Source organism: Myotis brandtii, unplaced genomic scaffold (genome assembly GCF_000412655.1).
Source record: "Myotis brandtii unplaced genomic scaffold, ASM41265v1 scaffold344, whole genome shotgun sequence".
Taxonomy (NCBI): Eukaryota; Metazoa; Chordata; class Mammalia; order Chiroptera; family Vespertilionidae; genus Myotis; species Myotis brandtii.
Window position 1 is genome coordinate 6,085,810 of NW_005363247.1, and position 10,739 is coordinate 6,096,548.

The 10,739-nt window shown below is 32.7% G+C and overlaps 1 protein-coding gene across 1 annotated transcript in view; it reads right to left on the reverse strand.

Annotated features, from left to right (window-relative positions):
- The window catches only part of KIAA0825 (KIAA0825 ortholog), a 365,931-nt gene that overhangs the window by 267,841 nt on the left and 87,351 nt on the right, over window positions 1-10,739 (reverse strand). Inside the window, exon 6 of the mRNA XM_014543966.1 lies at window positions 5,239-5,403. Within this exon, the coding sequence (XP_014399452.1) occupies window positions 5,239-5,403 (165 nt within the window). The remainder of the gene's footprint in view (window positions 1-5,238; window positions 5,404-10,739) is intronic.

The window sequence follows — 10,739 nt, forward strand, 5'->3', positions numbered from 1 at the left end:
TCAAGAAAATTTGCCATATCATTGTTCGTGGTCGCAAATAAACAGGAAAGTAAAACCCTAATGTCCATCAGTGAGTACCTGGTTAAATGCACCAATGGAAAACTATTCAGCTGTTAGAAAGAATGAGGTGTTTCTACATAACGGTTAGTGAAAAAGAATCTCTGCATAGTATGTACAGATTTTGTTTTATTTTAACATAGGGATATATATGGAAGTAGTTGCCTCTGGAGAGTGAAACTAGACAACTGGAATAGAAATAGACATACTTTTCAGCATATATTCTTTTGTCCTCTTTAACTGCTTTACCATATGAGGAACTATTATTCAAAAAAATTTTTAAAGAAGAAAAAATAATGAAGATCAAGTTAATGACATGAAGGAGCAACATTTGGATTCTTAATGTCACTTTGCTTTTCTACAGATAGCTCACAAAACCAGCCAATTTAAAAGGTATTTACTCTGGAATAATAACACTAGTTTGAAGTATAAGCTTGCAAATCTATATCTGGAAATAACTATCTACTGTTGTGTAGCTATAATTTAAGATTATGAAAAAAGTTAATTATCTTATATTTATTGTTACACTCTAAATACAATATGCTTTTTCATTCAAAGTAACATGCCTTTGATATTTACATAAACCATCTGCCTATTTTCAAGATTAGTAAATAAGAAGATAAGCTTCCCAAGCCTTTCTTGCTGATGGGCAATTCCATAGTAAGATAGAAAATGAATTATCAAACAATTCTGATAATCTTTATAATATAGTCTCCCTCCAAATTAAAAAAAGATTTTAAAAAACTGAATCCTACATAGAGAAGCAAAAAGAATCATTTTAAGACATGATTCATAACATTGACTCTACACTAATAAAATATCTCATGGTTTTTAACAAATTGTGGCATTTTATATTTGTTTGGAATTCAAAATGGTCTACTTCAAAATCCCACATTGTCAAACTTCATAAATTCTGTGAACATGTGACAAATTACTTCACCTATTTAAAAATACATTGAAAATCCTATTCACTTATTCACATCATCTAGAGAAGGTAGCCCATTTTGGACTCAATGCTCTAAAATACAGGTTATTTGCATGCAATCAACACTGATTTCTTTAGGAGCATGCCCAAGTAAAGAACCTCAGTAGAGTGCAGAGCATCACAGGAATGGTAGTTGCTGAGCAGCCTCCCCCACAGAGTTCACTGCGGTTCATTTTACACTTCTGGTTAGTTCCCACACTGTTGCTTTCTTTCATGGAGAGTAGAGGTTGGCAGTACTTCCCTGTGACATCCACTTTCACACCCAAATTGGTCTTCATAGGCTCCCATTGTGCGTACTACAAAGCAACTTGCCTTGTTGGCAGCTCTAAGTGGGAACTACAAGTCTTTCTTTTCTTCACTGCTCTTTTCTGGCTCACAAGCAACCTCCCACCAAAAGCTGAATCTGTAGAAGAGACTACATCCAAGAGATAATACTATGAAAAAGTATGAAGAGAAGCCCAGGTGGCCACCTTGCAAATTTCCAATGTGGAAGCCTTCGACCTCTCTGCCCAAGAAACAGCTAAAGTCCTAGTGTAATGAGCTTTACAAACCCTAGGAGCCTCTTTACCTTAACTACATACACCTCCCTAATACAATCCCTTAACCATCTAGCTAAGGAACTCTTAGAAGGCATTTGACCCCTCTTAAGACCCCCTAAGAGTACAAACAATCTTTCAGAAGATCTGAAATCTTTGATTCTTCTGAGACAAACCCTAAGTGTTCTTCTTACATCCAATTGAAGCAGCCATTGCTCTTTGTCATTGCTGGGGCTAAAGAAAAATGAGGGCCAAGAAATCCTGGTTTAGATAAATCTCAGATGCCACCTTTGGAAAATTTGAGGAACTGCCTGAAGAACAACTTTATTTTGAAAGAATCAAACCTGAAGCTACTTCATAAGATATAATCACCTAAAAGAAATACAGTAACCGTCGAATAACGTCCTATCTTTTTCTGAAATGACCAAAATAGAAAAAAAATCAAATTATGACCCATAAAAGCAAATAAATGTAACTAAATACCATTTATTTCTCAAAAACAAATTTGTGTCTCTATAACATCTATTGAATCATATTCAAATTACTAAGAACACTGCCAATTTGACTAACTCTATAACATAGTAGGAAACATCAAAGTAAAAAGTAAATTATTTGGTTAAACATCTTTATATTTTCTTTATGTGATGTTAAGCACCTGGATATTTTTAAAACATCTGGACAATAAAAAAATACACACAAAAACTTACCTTTCATCACACTGTTTTGGTTACATAGACATAGTAGGTAACTCTTTCCAAGATCTTTATTAGCAAAATATGCTCCAATCAAAGAAATACACAGGAAACCAAATGACTTGATCTTTTTCCCCCATTCTCTCCCACACAAGATTTTTAAGCAAAAGATGAACTATCAGGATAACTTAAGATACATTTGGTTTCTTTAATCATCCATTTCAAGGAATCTTTTCCTTTCTGATTTATGAAACAAAGGTTTTTGATAAAAATTGATTAGCTTGGCTTACACACAATAAAACATTTTTTTCTTGACAATTTCCTCCAAGATCATTATTTTCAGGGAGCCATAAAGTTATGTCAGATTAAATCAATCTTGGCTTTGTTACAAAAAAATAAAAATTTTAACAATAAAAAAGACATATATCACAAGGGGTGCTCTAGTACTTAGACATTTCTTATTCCTGTCCTTCAAAATTCATTCCAAACTATGTTCAATAATCCACAAATATATTTCTATAGTACACTATTATTAATGTGATATTGAAGTTGCTTTTATTTATTTTTATTTTATTTTATTTTTTGTAAATCCTCACCCGAGGATATTTTTCCATTGATTTTTATTTTTATTTTATTTTTTTTTAATAATGGGCTCCCTAAAGGTGTCCACATTCTAATCCCCAGAGCCTCTTTTATTTTATTTTATTTTATTGATTTTTTACAGAGAGGAAGGGAGAGAGATAGAGAGTTAGAAACATCAATGAGAGAGAAACATCGATCAGCCGCCTCCTGCACACTCCCCACTGGGGATGCGCCCGCAACCCAGGTACATGCCCTTGACCGGAATCGAACCTGGGACCCTTTAGTCCGCAGGCCGATGCTCTATCCACTGAGCCAAACCGGTTTCGTCCCCATTGATTTTTAGAGAGAGTGGAAGGGAGGGGGAGAGACAGAGAGAGAGAAACATTCATGTGAGAGAGACACATCAATTGTTTGCCTCCCACATACACCCTAAATGGAGCTGGGGATCGATCCTGCAACCGAGGTATATGCCCTTGGCCAGAAATTTAACCAAGACCCTTCAGTCCAAGGACCGATGGTCTATCCATTGAGCCAAACCGGCTAGGGCTGAAGTTGCTTTTATCTGCCATGATGATAAATTTGGAATAAGACAGTTATGTTGTGGCATAATAATATATTTTCTCTGTTGATTTATTCAATAATGGCAACTGCTATTCTTAAATATACAGCATTTGCCAAATCTCAACATTGCTTAATTTTAATCTAATGACGTCAAACCCACTTTTTCTTCTTTTTTTTCTGAAATCACTATGACAAATTTTTGCTTCAATTCTTGGCCATGGCAGTTTTACATCTTTACAATACCTTTCTAACACAATTCTAATTTTCAGTTTTTGTTGCTCTTAAGGGGAATAAAGTTCTCAGAATTGACCTAAATTTTCTAAGGTCTGGCCTAGGACCAATACAAGATGAGACTAAATGGGTAGGGTCTAGATTTGTTGAAATGCACTGTTTCTTTATCCACACCTCAGAAAAGACCTGCTACAGATGTGGATGAGGGACAGCAAATCTTAGCCAGGAATAATGTATGAGTATCTATACCAAGTGTCAACCACTTGAGAAATCAACATTGCAATAAAAAATTAGGATGTCATATTTCTTTACTCAGATCTGTCCATGGCCAGTCAGTTCCTTCTAGAAAACCCTCTAGGGCTCACATGATTTCCTAATCAAATCTACTTTTTTATTCTGTTTTTTAACTTTAATATTTTGTGTCATATTTTTATTTTTTCATTGTTTTTCTTTGTCAGCATCCAAATTCTACTAGTATAATCCATCTCCATTTTTCTTCAAATTATCTCCAAATTTGGAAAAGTGCTCTACGTTAGTTACTTTATAATTTAATAGTATTATTTAAACTTAACTTGAAACATAGAAGGCTAGCAAGCTATGCTTAATATAAAACAAACTTTAACCCTATCACTTTTCTAACATTATTTACCCAAGCAAAGTAAATTTAAAAATATAAAAGTAAATATATTAAAGCAAGTGTAATTCCTTTCTAAGACATCAGCTTCTGAAATTTCAGATTCATTTGCTTGCCTAACTTTGTTTCACAAATACAGCCACTATCTATTTTTATTCCTTCAAATGATATATGGTATCATGTAAAAGATAATTTTGTATTGTTCATTCTGATGTAGGTGAAAATCTGTATAAGTATAGATATGAACACACAGAACATACTATGGCTTTGAATTCTACCTTTAATTTTAGAAACATTCTTCCAACACACATGGCACTGCTTTCTTTTAAAAGATTTTAGTAAACTAAGCTTAAAGTAACATATTATATAATTCTAATTACTATTAGAACAACACATTTATTGTGTATGAAATGCTAGAGTTTCTTTTAAAGAATTCACATACAATAAATCATTTAATTCTCACAGCCCTACATAACATATTGCAATATAAAGCATCTAATTGTAAAAGAAAACAAAGAGAAATGTATTTTCGTCCTATACCATCATTGGGAAGATGAGAAAACTGAGGTTTAAGGAAGCTAAATGTTTTTGCTCAAGGTCATCCAGCTGCTAGTAGTAGAAGAGGAGCTACTAGATCATTAAGTATGCTTATTTTTTTCATAGGCCAGACTGTGTTTCTTCGAATTAAAAAAAAAAAAGATCTGATTTTAGTTAAAGGCAATTATCTGGAATTGACTTATAATGCTTTGTCAACTAGAATTATGGAATTTGCCATGTGTAAAGGATAAAAATGTATTCTATGGTTTAATAGAATTTTCTTTACTTAATGTTTCTCTCAGGCTTTATGTTTCTTTAAATAATTCTATAAAAATTTTTTTCAAGTAATGGTATAGATTCAGTGGCAGGAAGCAAAAATAGGGAGAATAATAGATTTACAATTTAAACAAAAGGGCATGTTACCTGATTTATTGTTCCTTGGTATCTTGAGTGATAAAAAAATTTCTTCAAACAATTCTTGAACATTTTTTTCCAGCTTCAAAAAGGATTTTATAAGCTGTGATAAGAATTCAAGTTCATCTAAGGAAATAAAAAAATTTTGTCCTTTCTGTGGGCATTCAGGAGTAACTGTGAAAAGAGAAGATCAATACTATAGTACATTGTATTTGTTTTTTCAGTAAATGCTATAATAATCTATGTGATTACATAAACAATCAAAACTAATTAGACCTTCAATAAGTAAACCAAGTTTGCTCTTTAAGAAATACATATAAAATCTCCTAGGAGAGTCTTTTCTTCTGGGAAACTGGAGATGAGTATTCTCTTTAATACAAATATGACAAATAAATATGTATTTATTCTCAGAGTATAAACAGGAATGTGATTTGTTGTTGTAAAATCATATTTTATACAATTTTATTTTTAAAAAAGTCTGGCACAACTTTAATCTAGTCACAAGGAAACTTAAGACAAATCCAAATTGATGGACATTCTACAAAATAGCTAATCTATACTCTTCAAAAGTATTGTGTCCAGAAACACAGACTAGGTTTTGACTAGACAAATGATCTATTCAAAGAAGTTTAAAAAGACATGACAGTTGAAATTAATACATAATCAGGCCCGGGCTGGGTAGCTCAGCTGGCTAGAGTGTTGCCCTGATACACCAAGGCTGGGTGTCTATCCCCGATCAGGGCACATACAAGAAGCAAACAATAAATGCACAAGTAAGTGGAACAACAAACCCATGTTTCTCTCTCTCTCTCTCTCTCTCTCTCTCTCCCTCCAGTAAAAAAGTTAATACACGATTAGTATTTTATTTTATTATAAAGGACTTTATTGGGGTAAATTGGTGAAATCCGAGTAATGTCTACAATTCAATGCTATTATTGCATGATTGTTAATTTTCTGATTTAGATAACTATACTGTGGTTATGAAAGAGACTGTCCTTTTGTTTAAGAAATATACATTAAAGTATATAAAGGCAAATGTCTGTAGCCTATTCTCAGTTCAGGGAAAAGACCAGTTTTAAGAGAAAGAGAATGCAAATGTGAAAATGTGGCAAAATAGTAACATTTAAGGAATCTGTATATTTTTGTAGTCTGAAATTAAAACAAAGATTTTTTAAAGACTAGATAAAATACATAAATCTTCAAGATCTTAGAAGTGTCATTACTATATCACTAATAACAAGCAAATTGACTTAGTAGTTGAAGCTAGACTATATAATTCATGAAACCTTGTTTTAAAAATTAACCTGTAAAAATAATTGTAATATCTATTGCTTTCTAAAGAACAGTACACCTTAAAAGAAACAAAAGTTGATTATTTTCCTTTTATAATCATGCTACTTTCAAGTCACACTACAATTTTAATATGATAGAAAAATATCTTAAACTTTTTAAGAATATGGAGACTAAGACTGACCTCACCAAATAGCACCTTTGACCAAGTTTTCAAGTATTTAGAGAATGCTTTCTTTATTATTGCCACTTCTTAAAATACTTAATTACAAACTGAAAATGTTGAGTACTATTATAAAATAAGCATCAAGTTCCTTTGGAGAGAAAAAATTAAGAGTGTTAGTTCTGGTGATTCCATGTAAAAATTGGTTACCTTTATCATATGGATTTAGAAGGAAGATTCCAATAATGTAGCAATTTTATGGGTAATTCATAAACTTTAAAATGTTTACAACAAACTTGTAACCATATAACAGTTTTTTACTGAGGACCAAAATTGTCATGGTATCATTGCAGATAATATGAGAGAAACCTGTCAACCAAGTTAAACTGTGGAATTTAGTCCTATTCTTTTTTTTTTTTATCCTCACCCAAGGAAATGTGTGTTTGTTTACTTTTTAGTTTATAGAGAGGGGGCGGAAGAGAGAAAGAGAGAGAGAGAGATTGATGTGAGAACGAAACATCGATAAGTTGCCTCCGATATGCGCACCAACCAGGGATAGAACCCACAACCTAGGTATGTGCCCTAATGGGCAATAGAACCCGCAACTTTTTGGTGGATGGGACAATGCTTTAACTAAATGAGCCACCCGACAGGGCAGTTCTCTTCTTAAAGAGTTAAAAAAAAAAAAAAGGTTTGATAAAAAATCTATGAGTACCTACAAAAATTCTGTTTCATCTCTAATTGATGTTAGGCCTACATACAAAGTCTGTTTCTAAACAGCCCTACTCACATCTACTGTTCTTCCATAGGAAAGCCAGAGAACAGAACACATACAACCAATATATATAGCTAAGATTCTGTTATTAAAATCATGACCTAAAAATGAAAAGAGAATAAATAGATTACCATTCGTTTAGCAGTTGCTTGATTCTCACTTGGTCTATTTGATCTCTGTTAAGTTTTGTTCATATAGATGGAGGGGTTGGTTTAACCTTCTAAATCTTAAAGATGTTGCTTTTAAAAGTAAATGCTTATAAGCCCAATTTTCAATGATTAAGAGTCTGTCCTACTTCCTTAATAGAAATGATATATATTTAAGAAGGTTTTGTGTAGCTCAATTCTAAATCAGAAGTATTGTGTATGTTTATAAACTAAGCAAAAAAGCCCCCCCTTCCCACAAAAGAAATTGAGTCAAAACACTATAATCTAATAGTGCTAGTTATTTTAAAATTATATAGGGAATGAGGATTCTACCTGAAGAAGTCTTACCTACATATCCTGGATTTAGAAGGATTTTATATTTCAGAAATTTAAGAATATTGAAAGATAAATCCATTTCAATTGGATTTATCTTTATAAATTAACAATGAGAGAGGACAGAATAATATGTATGACCTAAATTTCATCATTTTTGTCCCAAAGAAGCAATGATAATGATAGCGGTCCATTAACTAGCAGTCCTTATTTCCTATTACCTTTAGCTCAGTGTTCTCCCAAGGAGTATTGTGAGGATTCTTAACTTATGGGGAAAATAATTCTGTTATAAATTAATTTTGTGAAAGTTCAATTAAGGCAAAATTAAACACAAAGGATGAAACAGCATTTCCCAAACTTATTTCTCTTACTTTCCCCACAGTATTTCACAGGACTAGTGTTTTAATCATCACACCTTAGCTCATGATTTCTATTTGCCTAAGCATATCTATTTTTCTGTTCTTCAGAGTCTTCACTGTTAACCAAATTAGGAAAGTTTCTCTCAGCAGAAATCACTAAATTAATCTCTTTTCCTTCTTCAAGATTCTGTTTGCTGCTCTCCTGCAAGTCACCTTTTACAGAAAACCTTATCTGGATATAATCCAGTTCTCCTTCCTCCTCTAAGCCAACCTCGCCTTTATTTGTTGTATTTGTTTACTTATTTGTTTGTTTGCCTGTTTGTTTGTCACTATGGAAATATTTTGCTTCAAGACATTTTGGACATTTATGTTAATATATAGACAACTATGTTTAGCTGGCCATCAATCATTGTTATAAAATATCTAAAATAATGATTGCTGATTTATGTAGGATGAGTTCTATGATTCTTAGGAAATAAAAATTTCTCCTAAATCCTAATACTAGTAGAGAGAAAAGAATAAATTTCTATTTTAAAGTAAAACTTAAATTTACTGTCAACTAACAATGAATAAGTCATGTAAATAATTAGATAGTTGAAGGTTTTTTTCCCTCTATACAATTTTAATAAATTTTTTCCTAAAATTTAAAATTCTCTGCTTTCCTATTATTTAAAGTATTTGAACACAATATAAATTTTTCTTTATGATGGTTATGATGAAAGCTACTTATTTCTATGCTGCTCGCAGGGACTAATGTCTGTCCTGTTAAAGGGCATTTCTCAAATGGATAATCATTTGAAAAGGGTTCTATGATCAAATAGGTTTGGGAACTGCTGCATAGAAAATAATCTTTAAAGTGATTCACAATGCAAATTAGCATGTTAAAGTCTCTATTTACTTGTATAATAATGTAATTTTTAAATAAATTAATGTTTTTCAAACTTTGTTGACCAAAGAATGCATTTACCAATACATTTATTAACATCTTGGATTTCCTAAAAAAAAAAAATTAAGGGAAAACTGCTCTGGATTATACTCATAAAATTTCACCATAAAAAAAATATGCACAGATATTCATTGAACTATTGTCCTAAGTAAATACATAAAAAATGAAGGGGGAAGGGGGAGGGAGGGAGGGAGAGAGAGAGAAAGAGAGAGAGAGAGAGAGAGAGAGAGAGAGAGAGAAATGTTATATTAAATAGAGAATATAAACTCAAAAATATGATATAAACTACAGAATATACACTTAGAGGTATTTTTCATCTAGTGGCTAATAGTTAAAATATTAACTCCATTCTCTTATAGAAAAAGTAAGGACATTGAAAATAAATCTAGAAGGGCATTAGGGCTCCTCACATTTGATCCACAACAAAGCAGCATTTGGAATAATTATCAAAGTCCAGCTAAATCAGACAAACCATAAAAATAGAGGTAGTAGCTGAAAGCACACATATTATTTTTCAAAACCATTAGCAACAGAATTCTTGTTAATAATAGCATTAAGATACAGGAGAAAATGAGAAGCTAGAAAATCAGATAATCTGAAGCTGGTGGATCAGTATAATAGGATAAAAGGCGCACATTTTTGTTTTCCCAAGAAAAACGAACACTAGCCACCCTATTATTGAATGTGAACGGATCTATTTCCAGTGAGGAAGTATTCTTGGTGCCACCAGACAAGTGATGTGAAAGAGAGATGACACACAAAAGGTACTGAGAGTCTCATTATTTCAGATGAAATTCATGACATAATCCAAATGGAATATATTTGTTCCAGAGGGACCACATAGGAACAAAAATAAGCAGCATTTTTTTGCCATCACCCAAGTGACTTTCTGAGAGAAGGTGGGACCTGGGAGCACACTGGCTTTGCAGTGGCCTGAAGGAGCACTGTGCCTCCCTGAGCACCTGCCTCCGGGGCACCAGGTAGCAGGGGAAGGAACAACATACAAGCACCAGGCCCTTGTGTTTTTGTCACAAACACCAAGAAGTAATGGAAGCTGTTTCTTTCCTCTTTTCTCCAGCATTATTTTTGTAACTTACTTTTCAAATTTGATTGACTAGGAAAGCATCTGAGGTAAAACTAAGAAATAGTTCCACCTTAGTTTTAAAAACTGAACCGTTTCTTAATCTCTTTTGAGGAAGCTTCCATATGTACCACTCAAAACAGTCAGGGAAAAACTGTTAGAGAAGTTGAGTAAATAAATGAGTGGATATATGATTAAAAGGATGAAGTTGTTATCTTTGAGGTTGAGTGAAAATGCAACCCAACACAAGATGAAGATATGGAAATTTAGATTTCCATGGCTATCAGAACACCTCTTCTGGGTGGTGAGAGATTGGAGAGAGGATTACAGGGGAAGCTGAGCCTCCTAACAGTTAATGAATCCGAATTTGAAGTCAGAAAACATTTAACTCTTGGAAGATGGAAGTTGGATTCCTCC